At 48.3% G+C, this 17,385-nt stretch overlaps 1 protein-coding gene across 1 annotated transcript; it reads right to left on the bottom strand.

Moving 5' to 3' along the window:
• Nucleotides 1–124: 124 nt before the first annotated feature.
• Nucleotides 125–17,091, bottom strand: EFHC1 (EF-hand domain containing 1; the record flags this gene model as incomplete). Its single annotated transcript, XM_082758410.1, has 11 exons — nucleotides 125–693; nucleotides 2,677–2,893; nucleotides 3,713–3,860; nucleotides 4,471–4,684; nucleotides 6,216–6,356; nucleotides 7,164–7,384; nucleotides 7,694–7,886; nucleotides 8,999–9,148; nucleotides 10,875–11,162; nucleotides 12,649–12,870; nucleotides 17,029–17,091. The coding sequence occupies 11 exons, from the start codon at nucleotides 17,089–17,091 to the stop codon at nucleotides 622–624; spliced, it is 1,929 nt and encodes a 642-aa protein (XP_082614536.1). The 3' UTR covers nucleotides 125–621.
• Between the last annotated feature and the right edge of the window lie 294 nt (nucleotides 17,092–17,385).

The raw sequence follows: 17,385 nt of genomic DNA, 5'->3' as shown, positions 1-17,385 counted from the left end.
AAATCAAGAATCAGAATTGTTTTTGTGGTGATATTTTTTTTTCTCTCATTTTAATCCTTAGCTACTCCAGGCACTGAGGTACATTTATTTTAAGGGGACTTGTTAACACTATAGCAGCCATACATGACTTGCTTACATTCAGACTAGCAAGCATGAGTTTATTGGGGTCCGTGGCAGGGCTCTTGGGTCTTATTGTAATGCAAACAAAAAATTAAACTGGCAGTCGTTGCTGCTTGAAGGTGAAAGGCACCTTTCAACTCTGTAAGAGAAATCCAGAGTGCTCATCACTCCAGGTTTCAGAGCTCTTTTGCTCTAGCCTTACTTGCTAGTTCAAGCATTTAAAAGTTGTGAGGACAACAGAAGAACCTGGCTTTTGGTTCTCCAAAACCTTTTTTTCCTGTGAGTTTCATTTCAATATCCAGCAGTTCAGAGGTTGAGTTTGGTGGTAGCAAAAAGGGCAGGGAGAGGTTGGGAAAGAAAAAAGTTAACCAAGCCAGGGTGAAATTAGTAAGGAGGGAAGGGTGAGTGAAGCAAAGGTGAAAACTAGAGCATCGTTTTTGAAGTATGATGTCGTCCAGTCAGCTCAGCTAAGGATATTACTGCTGGTCTTGTGCTTCAGCTTCACGAGGGGAAGGCTCTGAGGAAGTCACGGTAGTTTATCTTGTCTTCTCCACAAGAACACAGGTCAATCAGCTGGGGGGAAAAAAAAGCAACAGCGTAAAGACTTGGAAGAAGCTGCAAACGTATTTTTTTAGGGAGAAGTATCCAGAGGTACGCCTTATGTGACAGAGCAGAAGATCTTGTTTCCCCGTGTGGAAGAGCCTCCTACCTCAGTAGCACCACAGGTAACCTCGAGTGCTTATGGCTGACCTATGCAGGGACAAGAGCTTAAAGCGTGTGAGTTTACTCCTGATTGCCCTCTAAGTGTCACCACAGTGACAACGGAGCCACGGAAAATGAAGTGTGACCACAGACTGGCACAGGTCACAGCAAATCCTTCAGAAACCCCGTAGAAATCCCTGCCAAAAGCGTGATGGAGGCAGCATATCCGAACGGTCACTGTTCAGTGATGTCGCTTGCTGTGTGCACACGGCATAAAGTGGAGACACAGATAATTGAGCTCGGTGACAGCCCTGCTAATGAGCCAGTTCTGGTATCCATGCCTGACCCTGCATTGTGTTACAGAGCTATAGCCTTTGTATGCTTACGGGGAAGAAAGAGGGCTTTTGTTTCTTTAATTGCATAACTAATCTCCTTCTGACACCCAGGGAGATGGAAAAGGTCTAATATCACAGTTCCTTGAAAGGATTCTTCTTCCCCTTGTTGCCTGGAGACAGATTTACTAGTGTTGTTCTTGTGTGACTGACAGCTGTGCTCCTCTCCGGGCCAGACAGTAGTTAACTATCTGCCGTATGCTTAATTTATCGCGCCGTCACGGTCCCAGGGGCTGTGGGCACGTTCTTATTAAGATTTCAGGAGAGAGGAGAGGAATGCTCTTAGTGTTCGGGTCCTAGGTGGGGATTCAGACACAGGGTTTGAGCCTCATTTGTCGCAGGCTCCCTGTGTGTGAGAAGGAAGGGTGGTCACCACCTTGTACCTTAAATTCCTCAGGGCACTGGTTAAAGGCCTTTACTCACTGCACATTCACAGAATTAATTACCCTGCCTATGCACCTTTCTAACCACGGCTGTGATGCTCACATCTGTGGGTTAGAACATGTTTTTTTAGCAAGGGAAATACTCTCCCTGGTTTCTAGGCTTCCTTAAAGCACGAGACTGCCTTTCCTGGCCCTTAATCTATTGTATATCTCCTTATGCTAAGCAAGGATCCTTGCCAGTCATGTTCCTGGAAGCATTCTCCCTCCTCTCTGCAAGAATTTTTAGTTTCTTTCCTGTTTTTGCTCATTGTGCCCTGCAAGTCTGTTTCAGTTGGGTTAACCAACTGGTCACAGGTGGCCTGAGCTATGGGCAGCAGAGGAAGCTGGGTTGCTGTGTGAGCTGTGGGCTTGCTGAACTTCAGTGACAAATGGGCACAAACGTTATAAACAGAAAAAAAAAAGGATCACAGGCTGACTTCACTCAGAAGGGTCAGGCTGCCAGCTGAATGTGGAAAGGATTAGTAATGGATATGATTATTACTATTATATTTGTTGTACTATGCTTAATTCTCAAATATTCAATTCAGCTGCTCTAAATTCACAATGTGTCTGTGCTTTCCTAAGGCTGAGCCCCCAAGCACCTCAGTGTCAACTCCTCTCAGGCCCAGGCGTGCTTAAGTCAGGACAGACACTCAGGAGCTCTGCAGTAGCCTATTCCTCATCTCCATCATGATTTACAACCTCCTCGTCTGCTTCTATCCGAGACCTGACGCAGCAGGCACCTTCAGCTTCACATAACAGTGCAGCTGAAAACTCGGCTGCTTATGTTGGGGGCAACCCGGGTTACATTTCTTCCCTTTATTTAGCAGACATTAATCATTATCTCATCCTCTAAGAGAAGAAAGGCTCAGTCCAGCAGCTCAGAGGCCTTTCTGAATCTCACCCCGTTCTTGAAGCTGTTCCCCTTTGTAGGATAGAATAGCTGTTGGCCTAGCCTGGTTGGGCTGGTTCGTGGAAGAGCTCTTTTGGAACACCCACAGGAGGGGAATTCAACATGCACAGCACCCCTTCCTTCTAACCTTGTTAACCAGAACGGCATTGGTCGGCACGCTTAGGCTGTTGCAAAGGGATAAAAATTTTGCTTTGTCGAGGACACCAGAGCCATCCTTGTCACACCGAAGAAGCGCCTCCCGGATGCTGCTGTTGTTCAAGTAATTATGGAGCTTCAGCTCCTCCTGAACCCGCACAATTAATTCATCCAGTTCTTGCTGGCTGGACCCTAGTGCAGGGACATCACTGTAGAAGGAAAGGGAGAAGAGGATTTCATGTAAAAGCTATTTCTGGCAGCCCTACTGTGATGCTTCTGTGCTGGCTGCCCACCATGGCTGGCCAGGCTTTATTTCTGAATACACAGCAGGCTTCTGGGGTGCTTGGTTTATATGGCAAGCTCATCTCAGCTTGGACTGAGAGATGAAGCTTAGTCTTCATCTTGGACATTAGGTAAATATGTTTTACCATCTGCATGGCATTTGCTTTGTAAACCCTTTGTCTGCAATTCCTTTGGGATAAGGAGGGTTTTCTTGTATACTTCATACAGTCTGAGGAATTGCAGTGCAACTCCAGTTTCAAGCAGACCTTCTGAAATACCATGCTATGAGCTGACTCTTTGTGAAGTTATAGGATTGTTACTAGGTCACCTAAAATGGATCCAGACAGACACCTAAAAAGGGTATGTGGTCTAGGCTCTGAAAGGCCAGTGCAAACAAAAAAAAAGACTCCACTGACCCTCCTCTGAGCCCGCAGACAGCGTTAGCAGCACCTATTACAGATCACCGCTCCCTTCTGGAAAAAGATGACTGCATCCATTTAGCTGAAGGTGTCTCTTCTGCTGAGACAGAACTGCCCCTCAAGGTTTTGGGGCCAGTGGCAGCAGTGACATTATATTGTACACACCTCATACCCCCTGTATGTGTTCAAACACAGGATCTTGGAGCTGAATAATCAGCTGAGCAGCCATTAGACAGCAGGCTGGAGCCCATGGAGGCTGCTGGAAATCCCCTTCATTGTCAGCCCTGAGTCTCATTTAGCTCCACAACACCATCCTTTGAAGCCTACCTTTTGGCAGTCTCCTCCACCACCTGCCGTGGGCGAAAATGATCCCTCAGGGACTGCAGGGTTGCTGCAGGGAAGCGCTCTGCGTTGCTCTCCATGTAATTAAGCACGTATTTATCAGCATCAGTGATAACAAACCTGTGGCCAAACACTGTGGAAGAGGCATTAAAGCAAGCAGTGCTACCTGCCTTTCAGCATGGGTAAGTCACTTCATCAGCTAGGAGGGAGCGTGTTTTCTCCCCTGCGGTTAGGGTCAGAGCTGACTGGGCTATTTGTTGCAATCCTTAGAGTGTGAAGGGTTTCACTCACCCAGAGGGAATTTTGTCGCAAGAGCAGCTGCTGAAAGCAAAGACCCCATGCCTGGGCTTAAAATGACTCCCCCATTAGCACTGGTGTGTTTCTAACATTTCAGTATTACATTTATTTTCCACACAGGATAGGTTAATGGCCTTTGTTACTGGCCGCAGTAACAAAGTTACCGGCAGAGCTTTAACCCTGTGAATCCTGGCAGCTCCCAAAACATGAACACCTACAATGAAGAACATATCCCTTTTCCTAATTATGTCTAAGGTCCAAACAGTGACAGTAGCAGAGTTATATCCATTCACACCAGCTGGTGACCTGGAAACTCAATGCAACCAGATCTAGAAGGAGCAGATCTCTTAAATGCAGGAAGGCAAATGCACTGTCTGTGCCACAGATGACAGGTCAGGCACTGAAAACCAATGCTCAGAGCATTCCTAAGCCAGGCTGGGTCTCACCTTCAATCGTAGAACCTATGGTGAAGTCGGAGGGCCCGTAGTAGACGGCATTGTCTGTAGTAGAGCCTGGTTTGGCAATCCTGGTCTTTCCTAAGTACTTGCCCCCAATGATGCCGGAGTTATGGACTGGGGGTTCGTAGATGCTGATCATGTCATTGGAGAGGAAATAAGAGAGGATGAAACGACGCTTCCTGTCCTCGGGGTTTGGTGACTCCTAGAAGATAGGGAGTGGCTTTGGAAAAGAACATTTGAACCAGGTTTCTTTTTTCCTGAGGAGCTCAGGACTACCATGTAACCTACTAGTAATAAGCACCCGGACTTCATAGCTTTTTTTCTAGCTGACTAAACAAGGCGGTTGATGTAGGCAAAAGCTGCAGATGCACTGACACTGGGTAACAAAGCCCTGGACAGCATTAAATACCTGAATTTCAAAGGTTGCTTGTTCTTGTTGGGCTAACAAGCAGAATTTGGGATGCAGTGACCAAATGCATTCAGTGTTTCCAGACTGAGTAATCCAAGAGAAAGGAATATCCTATATGGAATGAATCATCACTCATAGGAATTCCAGCTGTAAAGATTACTATTGAAGTTGTATTTTTCATTCTAATGGTTGCCTGAGAGGGGCCGGTGCTGCTTGGTGCTCTTACTCACAGGAATCACAGAATCACAGAATTTTCTAGGTTGGAAGAGACCTCAAGGTCATCGAGTCCAACCTCCAACCTAACGCTAACAGCCCTCCACTAAACCATATCCCTAAGCTCTACATCTAAACGTCTTTTGAAGACTTCCAAGGATGGTGACTCCACCACTTCCCTGGGCAGCCTGTTCCAATGCCTCACAACCCTTTCAGTGAAGAAGTTCTTCCTAACATCTAGCCTAAAACTCCCCTGGCTCAACTTAAACCCATTCCCCCTCGTCCTGTCACCAGGCACGTGGGAGAACAGGCCAACCCCCACCTCGCAAGACACTCCCCTGACACACCAGTGGGTTTACTTGCTTAGTTTAAAAGTAAGTTGATCTTAACTCGTCAGCTGTGACCTTTAGGAACTCCTGCACAAAAGGGAAAAGAAATCAGCCCTTATTCACCCTGAGTGTTTGGAGAGGGCAGGCACCAGGCAGCACAGGAAATGCCATTGCTGCTGCTGGACGTGCCAGAGGTTCCTTGCATAAACCAGCTGCAAAGCTGGCAGAAAGGCAAAGGCCTGAATGTCGTGGGTTTTGGAAAGCGCTGTCCCCGTGCTCTGTCCCCAGCTTCTGCTCCAGCACTTTGCTGCTCTGCTAGCACAGCCCCTTGCTGGCTGCTGCAGCTGGGTCTGGCCTGGGGAAGGGCAGGTGCTGAGAACCAGCAGCAGAGAGACAGCAAGCTCACGCTTCTGGCAGCAGTCGGAGGCAGGCAGAGGCACGGTGCCCAGTTGCAATGCAGTTTCAATTAGGGCCATCTGTCACGTGCTGATGTCAGTGGGAGTTTTTCCATAAATGGCTGTGGTTTTGTAGCACGTCTGTTTTGCACTGCCTGGCCTTGTTTTTTTTTCCTACCTTTGCGTGCTTCTAATTGTCCCAGCAAGCACACAGTAACCCAGGGGCATCCCCTAAGGGTCACGAGCATTGGCTCGGGGAAATCTCGTGTCCCACCAGCACAGAAGAAAATTTGCTAGCAGCCTTGTCTGAGCAGCCTGTTTTTCCTATCCTTCTGACTCTAAAACATGACCTGATGTAACCACTATATCATCAAGGAAAACTCTTACCAGGGCCACCTGGTATCGCAGCACTTTGTGGTCGTTCTCTAGCATCTTAATTATATCTTTCCGGGGAGGCTTTGGAAACAGAGAAAAGCAGTTCTGAAGAGAGTCTTCAAGGAAGCCGTAACCATTATAGGGAGGAATTACCTGCAGCCAGAGGAGATACCAAGCAGAAACAGCTGAAACTGAGAACAAGACAATGTTTGCAAGACAGATTATCAGAAACCATCTGTTGGGAAAGACCTCTTCTGTCACCAAGTGGCAAGAGCTGTGCCACCCTGCCCAGTAAAGAGGCTACTAGCCCAAGCATGTATGGGACTCCTTATTTATAGAAACACTTAAGAGAGCTAAGAAAATCTTAGTCAGAAAGCCAGGTAATTTCTTTGAATAAAGAGACTAATGGTATGCTAATAACTTAACCCTTCCTGTGCAGAGGAACTCAATCATCTAAATGGTTACACTGCTAATCAAAGCCCCATCAGGTTTGTGGGCTAGGCCAGCTAACACTCCGCACTATTCCTGGGTGCAGTCTGGGAGATAACGTGGGCAATGACTATCCCCAGCAAGCGCTTTGGACTTAGCAACCCTTTTTTGGAGAATGAGGGAGAGTTTAGTGGTATGAGTACAGCCAGACTGTGCCAGTTAGCTTCGCAGTCAGGAAACAAACACTGACATTATTTAATTTTCTAGTATAGGCACAAGCAGAGTGCTTTCTATCACCATTAGCAAGTGTTCTGTCCTTTACAGTATTCAAAATTGACGATTTCAGAGGACTTTCACTTTTTTATGAATTATGACCATCCTTGCCTTGTCTTCCTCGAGGTACTTGCTTACAGCTTTCCTTTATGCTGAACCTCTTTACAACCTCTTGCTAAGCTGAACCTACACTTTACAACCAGAGCTTACGCGCACTGCAGCTTTCCCTCCCTGCCTTTGGGAAATTGTTTACAGTACCTGGGGCACTTCCTCAGGTGGTTTCTCCTTTATCTCCACTGGCTGGAAGTCTGTGATGCCAAATTTGTCACGATAGAAGTTGCGTGTGAACTCGTCGCAATCATAGATGAAGAAATTGCGTCCAAGGAGAGTGGTGGATTTGCCAACAGCAAAATCTTTAGCTGTGTACCACTCAAGTACCTCCTGGTCAGAGATTTCCAGCACACAGCTTGGGAAGGTCTCTAAAGCACAAGGGAGCAAAAAGAAAAATAAATCATTCAGGTAGATGTTAATATTTCATTGCAAAAAGGGATACAGAAGCAAGTTGTATAAAAATCTTCAGGGAGCTGCTGGTATTGCTCTGCTTCCCCAAAGATAAAGACTCGAGTGATCATCGAAATAACTTTTATTTGGCCGAAAGCTGATGACACTTGCAGTGTTCTCATCACGGATGCTCCAGACTTGATGTATCTCTGACACAGCCTCCACAACCACACCCACCCACCCAGGCACTTTAGCACAAGCAGATGTGCTGGCTGGTCTAAACTTACTTTGCTTCTCCACAAAGGTTTTGGGCAAGCGTTGGCGTTTTATCAGTACTGGGAATGGGTCTCTGCCATCGTTGTGCTTGTGGACCTCCCGAACCTCCACTGTGTCATCTGCCAAGTAGTAATGTATGATGTAAGGCCGATTCTCACCAAACATGCTGTTGGTGTCATCCCACATGGCATAGAAGCGAAGGACCTGGGGCACAAAAAACAAACATGGGTTAGAATTACTAGCACTTTGTCCAAATTAAGTTGATTGGAATGGGTTAGGTGATTGGATTCAGCACTCTTCTCTGCCAGGAACAGAAGAACCAAGCCCTTGTCGTACTGTGGGCACTGGGATTCTTCGGCTGCTGAGGCAGCAGAGGGAAGGGCATCAGGAGCCTGGAGAGCTGAACAGGCCTGGCTTACCTTGAATGCAGCCATGAGAAAGAACAATATGGGCTAAGGCAAGAAATTTAGTTCAGGAAGTGTGAGGAAAAATGGGGGAAAAAGTGATTAAAAATTAGCAGAAAATAATTACCTGAGGTGAGCAGGGAAGTCCTCTTAATGGAGGTGATATTTCTAATGAAACTTAACAAAGTGAGATATAATTATCATTTTGACTCTTACACCTCTTTGAGGTTTCATGGCCAATTCTTTACCATTTTCATGATGAACAAGGCAGAGGGGAATGTATGGAGCTGTCCTAAGGAAGCTGCCTTCACTATAAACCCCATCTTATTTCTTACTATTGGAAATATGTTTTAACGCCACAGAAGTCAAACACTTCATCCTGCAGGGCTTCCAAGTCCATTGCCTACTGGTGCAACGCCTGCTTGGCTTTGTGGGATCATGTTGACCTAATGGCAACCTAACAAATCCAAGTGGCAGGCACTGCTTTGGGAGCGCTTCACTCAGTGGAACAGCTCAAAAGTTCCCCAAGGTGCAGCTCCTACACACACACCCCAATAACTGTCACAGGCAGAGCTGGCCCAGGCGTGACTGCATCATCCCCGTTCATATTAGAACTGCTCCTGTCTGCTAACTTCCCAAGGCAGGTGGCTTACAGCATCCCAAAAGAAAGCAAGAAAGAGATGAAGGATCTGGAGAATGGGCTCTGCAGTCCAAAGAGAAACCGTTCACAAGGCACAAAGTTGAGCAAAAAAAAGATTTTGTTTCTCGCAAACACCAAGAAAGGAGCAAATTTGAAGTCTGCGCAGTGGACTGGAGTTTTTTAAAACGATTAAAGTTGCAGGCACTCACAAGACCCAAGTTTCTATGACACATGTAGACTATAACTTGTGTAATTGCTGCCAGCACACTCACCTGCTTGTCGTAAGTCAGAAACTGCTTCAGTTGGTCAAAGTCTGATGGTGTGATGTACATGCGCAGGGGCATCCGACGCATTTCTGTGTAAGGATCAAAAACCATTTTCTCTGGCTGGTTCAGTTCAATTCCTTGGCTCTCCAGGAACGCCTAGGAAAGTCATCTGAGGTATTAGTTGCTGCCACAAATTCTGATGATACAAAGTGACTAGCGATAGGTGACTTTGTTTGCCTTTACAACACGCAGGGAAGTCCTGCCCTCAATGTCCTAAGTCAGTTTTTACTCAAGCACCATCTTCCTTGGCCTTGGGGCTTTAAATAGAGGATAACAGTTGGGTTGGTCTCTTTTATGTAAAACAAAAAGATTAAGTTAATGCATAACCATGGATGTAGTTGGTCTAAATTTGCAAAAGACCCAGGGTTCTCCATTCCATCAGACAATGGAAGTTAGTGCAACCCGTACCAGTGGCCCCTGTGGCCAGGAAGATGTGTGTCCAGAGTAACAGTTTTAGCTCCTTTTCCAGGAGGAGCACTTTTCCCACAGAAGAACAATCTGTTTGTTTATAAAGGGCTTTTTGGCTTACCTTGGATGCATAAACAAACTCTAGGGCATTGCTTGTGCACTCACCTCTGTCACTTAAAACAACCTCTGAAGTCACTGGACTTCTTCCCTGTTTGGCTTTGGGAAGTGGCCCATGAAAATATTCACCCCAGAAAGCACCTGTGCAAACATCTCCAACAGACTTGTGAGATCACCCTGAAAACTCACAAGGCAGGTTCACATTTTCAGACTCTTCTGGTCTAGAGGATGCCAATTAATGATAAAATTGACCAGAGACTTTGAGATGTAGACCCACGTAGCTCATTTCACGTTTTCCATCAAGCAACCAAGATTAACAGGTGAGCCAGCTCTTCATCTGATGTCAACTGACTTTAACGGCCATCCAGCTCCAGCAGAGTAGGCCCCACATGCTCCTGACAGATATATATTAATATATTACACACGATTGGGAACATTCCTGGACACTGAGGCCAACTGGCAAGGAATAACCCTCATCTAAACTCTCTCAGCCTCCGGGATGAGCTGGCTGCACGCAATTCATCTATTGAGAAGGGTCCCCGGAGCATTCTAACTCCTGGATTGTTCCTGGGAAGTGCTTGGAAGAACAGTGGTTAGCCAGGGCCCAGATTACACTGGGGACAAACTAAGAGTATACCAGTACATTGGTATTTGTTGTTTTTGTTAATGCATTGTTATTATTTAATTTACTGGTACAGAAATAGCCTGAAATAGAAAAGTAAGCAATGAGTAAGCGCTCTTAGGTCAGTTTGTACCACGATTCTCAATCCACTGACCATGAGTGCTCTTCTGGGCTGGCTGTAGATCAACGCAGAGTTACTGACAGCATTCCCTTGCCCTGTTCTTACCAAAGGAGTATGAAGCTGGAAAAGAGCTAAGATCAGTAATTTCCCTTTCATATATGCAAAATGGTTCATTAGGACTCCAAGCAGTTAAACTGTTGTACACAGAGGAATGAACTCAGACCAATCCTGCTAACACAGAAATGAGCTTTGAGTTTTTGCTGTACCGTATCTGGAGGACAGAGCATGGAGTCAAAGCAGCAAAAATACTGGGCAGTTATTGTGCCCTCAGCAAAAGGGCAAAAATACTGGGCAGTTATTGTGCCCTCAGCAAGTACCATACCCCAAACTACCTATTGATCTACAGAAAGAAGTCTCCACAGAACACAAAATGAACGATCTCAAGCAACCTCAGCGTGAAAGCTGCAGGTGCAGGCTACTGGGACTCTAACAGCTCTTGCCACCTGTAACTCCTGGGGTTCTTCGTGTCAGTATTCTCTGTACCAGCAACACACCTGGGTGAACGGGTCACAGTCGACTATGTGGTACGTCCTGCCATACATGGTGATGTCCATGCCTCGATTCAGGTCCTTCCAGTGGTAATGCTCCCCACGGTCATTCTTGGGCACGCGATGGCGTCTGATAAGTTTGCCTTGAGGGATACCAGAGTTCTTCACAACCGGCTCTATGACACATATGCTGTCGTCTTCCAGGTAGTAATAGATACCCACTTGGCGAATACGGTAATGCTCTTCTGTAGAGAGAGGAACATCTTCCTGGAAATAGGCATCGAACTTCAAAATCTGTTGTTTGGGACAACATCCCGAAGGGAGAGAGAAAGAAACAACTTGAACATCATCATTAGTCCGAATAGTTTATTAGTAATGTGCTTCGACAGTGCAAAATTACTGGACTGTAATCTATAAAATCATCAGAGCCTACTGTAGCCTAATCTGTGACTAATGGTGGAGGCATCATGAGGGATTTTATCAGCATTTGCCTTTTATTGGTTTGGTAGGCATGAGACACTTGTAATAAATGCAGTCCTTTCCCTCTTCCTTTGATCACCTGCTATTTTACCTCCTGCCAGGTGCTTGGTTGCTGCCAGTAATCTCGCTAACTAACACACCTGACTTTCTTTAATAGTCAGCCTCCTTAAACCAGGGTCTACAAAGCTACCTGGTGATTTTTAGTTGAGTTTCACCACATCTGTGGACCTTAGGAGCTGCATGGCTCAGGAACTCATATCCATGAAGAGCCAGTGTGTGCTGGAGAAACAAGGAGACAAATCAGGGCCCAGAGAAAATGCATGCTGCATACCCTGCCAAAAGCCAGTTGCTCACAGTTCCTGTGCGTGAAAGAAGCACAAGTATTCCCTCCAAGCACATTCACTGCCCCTAAGAGGATGTAGGTGGCTAATCAAGCCTTGCACGCCCAGCCTACGTCAGCCCACAGAGCTAGGTAAGCAAGTGGCTGCTCCTCTGGCCTGAATGAAGGGGCCATGAAGTGTCTGACAGATTAAATGGCAACATCTACGTGACTCTGAAAGAATGGCCTCTGAAGCAGTAATTAACACAGCACATCTGTTCCCCAGACTGTCTCACAGATGGGCTGAGGGTTGGCTGCAGGCTGCCTGGCAGCGTGCAACTCCTGGGGTGTGCTCAGGACTGCCGAGCCCTGCACACGCTGCAGGGACTGCTCTGCCTGGGGCTGCACACGCCCTCGTGCAGCCTGAGCAACGTTGAAAATCGAAGGTCAGCTCAGGACTGCTCCGGGCAGACACACAGCCACCTCCTAGGCTGATAGGATCACCAGGATGCAATGCAGGAAGTACTAACGGGGCAGCGCAGGCTCTAACACGCTGCGGTGACAAGCACGAGCATAAATAGATAGACCACAGCCAGACAGTATGCGAGCACTCCACTGCAGAGTGACTTTTACAGTCTAAGCCTGGTTGCAACCTCAATATAGCTCTGGAAATGCAGAAGGGCAGGCTGGCTTTTACAGAGCAACGGTTATAAACGGAAGCTTTTCAGAGTTAATCAAACTTCTTTTCAAACTCCTGCTGGAAATGCTCCGGCGTAACTCGTGGGGAATGTCTTACATCGTGTACGTATTATAATCCTCCTCCTGAGCAAAGAAAGCCTCTTTCAGACTGGGGTTCAGCTGTCTCTGACTAAGGGCAATGGCATCTGAAAACTGTTGTACGCTGTCCCATGAACCCTGGAGCTGACTGTTTATGTCTCCGAGCTCGGCCAGCTGATATTCCTGGAATAAGCTTCTTTCTACCTTTTTGTCAAAAGCCACGTGCGCTGGAATGAAGCCCGAAGGAGGAGCCTGCCTGGCTTGCCCGTAGGTCAGCGTGGGTCTCGTGTTGGATAATTCATCTAATTCAGCCTGCGAAAGCTGATTCACGTACAGTCGCTCCCCGCCGATCCCCACTGTTGGCAGCCGGGAAAAGGCAAAGCCATTTTTGTAGCCCAGGGTCTGCGAGCGATGAAAGGATGTTTTCTGGGGAAGAAAAACCAGATGTTAAAACACTACACGCACTCAGCAGAGACAGCTACTGAAAGCATGGAGAAACAGTACGAGTCGGACACCCAGAATGCCTCCACGGCGTTTTATTATAACCTACTGCAGCAGTAAATTACAATCAAATTTTATGCTTAGATCAAAAAGGCTGAAAAAAAAAAAAACACAACAAAAAACAGTGACCGGAGGAACAAAGAAGCAGAGTGATCTCAAATCTAGCTCTGGTGCAGACTTACCACAAGCTTTGGTGTCCAGAATGGGGTGACAGCACTTTGTCTGCCCTAGTATTTGCCTCACTAACTCTTTGCTCCCTTCTCTGTGTTCCTGCAGTACAGAGCACCAAGGGACCTCACTGTTATGCACCTGCTGCATTTTCTGTTGATATTTTTTCGAAACTCTCCTGGGGATGATATTCAGAGGGTTTTCCTTGCTGCGTTGAGTCCAGGCGTGTCGTGCTCACAGAACTGCAGTCGTGAAACACACCGAACCTACCACATCCCTCCACAGCCTGTGTTTCGTCCACACACGAAAAAAGCCACAGCTTCAGGCCCTGTAGCCGATTCGTGAGGCCTGATAAGACAAACGGAATTAATTCTGTCTGTGAGCACTGAATAACATTGTCTGTAGGATTCACCTGATATTTTTTGTTTTGATGGTTTCTTCTTGGTGAACAGCTCTTCACCTATCTTTGCTCCCTACTTCACACCAGCTCCTGAGCTGTTCTTGAAGCTAAATCATTCTCCAGATGGCACAGGGAGGTCCCTGCTTTGCTCACAGATGCACAAGAGAATATCAGAGCTGAAAACACGATGGGATCTCTGCCTGCCCAGTCGTGTTCTTCACTGCTGAAGATGAAGATCGGATGTGAGTCCACCCACAGACCACAACTGGAACCTCACCTGCAATCCCAAAACCGTCTGAAACAGCGCACGGCTGGCTGCTTGCAGCAGGCATTCAGCACTCAGTGTTCCAGGGAAAACAGGAGAAACTGTGAGTCCCTGATAATAAAGCCTCTGGCTTTACCTTGAGTTTTGCCAAATAAAACAGAACTGCAGGCATTTCTAGATTTTCTTCAGCTCCTTTTCCAGACACAGACATGCGATATGTCCAACCCCGGGCACGTGAACTACTTCTCCTCCTCCCCCTCTCTGCTCCTCATGGTTAAGCCTCTAATCTTATTCGTACCTTCCAGGCCCCACTTGAATTTCAAGTAACTGCCTCTTTTCTCTCCGAACTGGTGCTGTGCATCTCGCAATGCTGTGGGCAGAGCAGTTAGGAAAACAGGTTCGGGGGAAAACAAGAGAATTTACTGAAGACGTGGTAACTGAGTGCTTTATAAACATGAGCCCTGCCACAGGATTGCCATTTCCTCCCGGTAACTAAGTGCCTTTATGCAGGGAAAGCTGTGGGGAAAACATTCAAGGGAAAACCAAGAAGTTTGGCCTTAAACTGGGCAACGGAGGTGTTTGTCAGAGGCAGAGGGGCTTTTAAGGGCCACAGCTGACTAAAGAAACCCTCCCGTGAATGAATAAGGCTCCCAGGTCGCCAGGCCAGCCTGCATCTGGCAGTATCAGGTAACTAACGTAACTTTGAAAGGGAAAGCCCAGAATGTAAACTCCTAATCTCAGTCACTGCCGGTCCCTATCTGAGAAAATCAGCTGAATTAAGTCCTTGGCTAAGTCTACAAAGCCTCACACAAATGCTGCTTCCCCTGCTGGTGTCTCTGTGCGCAGACACACACACACAAAGCTCTAACTAACCACAGCCTCACTCAAACACAAAGATTTTCTTCTGCACATCTCAAAAATTCATTGGAAAACAAGAATCACGACGCTCATTTTATAGACTGGCAAGGGGAGTTGATTTCACTCGCTCAGGCTCGTCCTGAGGAGCACTGCAAAGCCGTTTCTGGAGCCTGGATCCCCTTAAAACATTACAAATTATTTCAGAGCACCTGAAGTGTTGAAATACCTGCTCTGTTAAGTCCTGCAGGTGTTTCCTACAGGCTGATGTCAGCACAGCCCTTCACGTGACTAAAGCAGGCAGCATTTTACCGATAGAGGAAATAATATTTTGCTAGGAGCAGAGATTTGCACTGTAAATTTCCAACCCAAGCGTGCGAATAACGCAGAGATAACCTCTAGAGCTGCCTGATTGGGAGTGTTTGTTACGAGTAACTGACTCCACTTACTGTTAAAGAACTCATCACTGACTTAGAAACCAGTTCGACTGTGCTGGAGGGCACCACGGGGACTGCACAGCGACAGCGTGTCCCGGGCTAATCCACACACAGGCAGAAGAAATAAAAGAGAGCAGTTAAGAGTTATGGAAGTTTCTGTCATGAGGGCACCTGGGAAATACTGCAGCCTCCTCCAGAAATAACCTTGTGGTGGCAGGGGATGGAAGGGAAGCGACCTAGGGAAGCGTCAGAAGCTGTTGAAGTGCAGAGTCTGGAAGGGTCGGTGTTCAACAGGAGCATCCAGGACCAGGAGTGCCACCTCCAGGCATCTCCCTCCTTTTTTTATATATTTATTTTTCAGTGGAGCACATCCATGACAAAGGTTTCTATGTATGAGGTTCCTCATCCTGCAATATCAGAGCATGCTGGGGCCCTGCCAGGGAATTTAAATGTCTTGGGAGAGATCAGGGGACAAAAAAGGGACAAATAGGCCTCACTTGAGTATTGAGCTCTCTGGAAATGGGATATTAAGCCCATCCTCAGAGATATGAAGCTCCAGGGGAACATTTGGCATGCCCTGGTATATCAGCTCCCTGCTGAAGTTTGTGAGCATTGCTTCTGAGGGAGGCACTCCAGAAAATTCAAGGATAGTGGATTCTCATCTGAAGATGAGTAATGGCATCAAGACTCGAGATATTAGCTCCCTGGGGAGAAGGAAACTCCAAATCAGTACTGGAAGGAGCCCAGGGAGTATCAGTTTTCTTCTGTGCTACTGCTCTCACAAGAGGTTATCGGGATGGTTTGGGGTTATCAGAACCTCAGCACGTGGATCATTGGGAATGGGGAAAAGGAAAGGTTGCTTCTTTGCCTAGATGTTAATTCAAGGAGTTTGGGCACAGCTGAGTGGGTCTCGCTTCCTTGGGAGGATCCTGGGGGCTGTGACGGCATCAGCTCCGCGCAGGGATCCCAGTTCTCTAAAAGAATATCGGATTCTCAGGTTCCTGAGCATCCCTACGGTTTGATTAAGTTCTCCAGGGGATACAGAGAAGGCATTTGTAGAAGTTATCAGGTGCCTGGTGAGTATCAGATCCTGAGACAGGGCAGAGAAGCAGTAGTTTTCCCAGGGGGTTCAAGTTTATGAAGTGACTTTGGGGGAACCCCTTCCACCTGGAGAGTGGAAACCTCACTCTCCAAAGCTACCAGGACAATTTCAGGGGTATCAGATGGCTGCAAGATGCAATGGGTTCCTCGGGGATGAGTTTAAGAGTACCAAATCCCTTGTAGGGTGGGCTCAGGGATACCCAGCTCCTTGGGAACAGGCTTGAAATCGCACTGGGGGCACTCGGGGAGCGCCAGATCTCCTGCGGGCGACCTCAGGGGTACCAGGTGGGGTCAGAGAGTTCAGGCCCCAAGGAGTGAGGTCGGCAGCTCTCTGTTGGCTTTGGGAAACACCAGGACACGGACGTTTGGTGCGTGTTAGGTCCCTTGGGCAGCATCAGGAGAGCTCAGAGGGCACCAGGTCCCTTGGGTGCCATCTTGGTGGGTGTTACCTCAGCGGGAGTCACCTCGGTGGGTACCCCCAAAGGGTGCCCAGTGCGTTTGCAGTCTCCCCAACTCCCCAGGCATGGACTGACAGGACTCCAGTGAACTGGGGACCTACCACAGCCCTTGGGGGAATCAGCGGGCGGTCTGTGGGAACAGTGGGTTCCCTGGGATTGGGCTCCGGGCAGGGGTAACATGTCCCCTGGAGGGACAGCGGGTGGATGTGGGGACAGCAGCGCTGCCAGGGAGCCAGGGGAGGGCCTGAGGGGGTCCCTGAGGGAGTCCCTGAGGGGGGAGGGGGCGTTTACCCCCTAGGCCAGGCCGCTGTCGAAGGGTGAGGCGTCCCAGGAGGACAGGAGCAGAAGCACGGACGCCGGGGGCCCCGGGGAAGCGTGCTACCAGGCGGCTGTGCTCACCGTGGGGTCCCTGAAGGCGCAGCCCGGCAGGAAGGGCAGCGCCGGGCCCCGCTCCGAGCTCATGGCGGCGGCCGCGCTCCTTCCCCTGAGGGCGACGCCGTCTCCATGGCAACCGCCGGGCCCCCTCGCCCACTGCGCATGCGCCCGCCCTCGGAGCGCGCATGCGCGCTGGGCGACGGAGCGCGGTTGCCATGGCAACGGGCGGGCCCGCGGCCTTGGCTGCGGCCCTGGGAGGCCTCGGGGCCCCTCGGGTGTTGCCTTGTGGGAGCCCTCATGGCACAGCTGGGGCTGACACCCCCCTGTTAAAATGTCCCCAAAGGGTGGTGGGAGCCCAGCCTTCCCCTCTGGGGGTTGTGC

This window comes from Aythya marila (assembly GCF_965140915.1).
Source record: "Aythya marila genome assembly, chromosome: 3".
Taxonomy (NCBI): domain Eukaryota; kingdom Metazoa; phylum Chordata; class Aves; order Anseriformes; family Anatidae; genus Aythya; species Aythya marila.
This window is presented reverse-complemented; position numbering and strand designations above follow the sequence as displayed.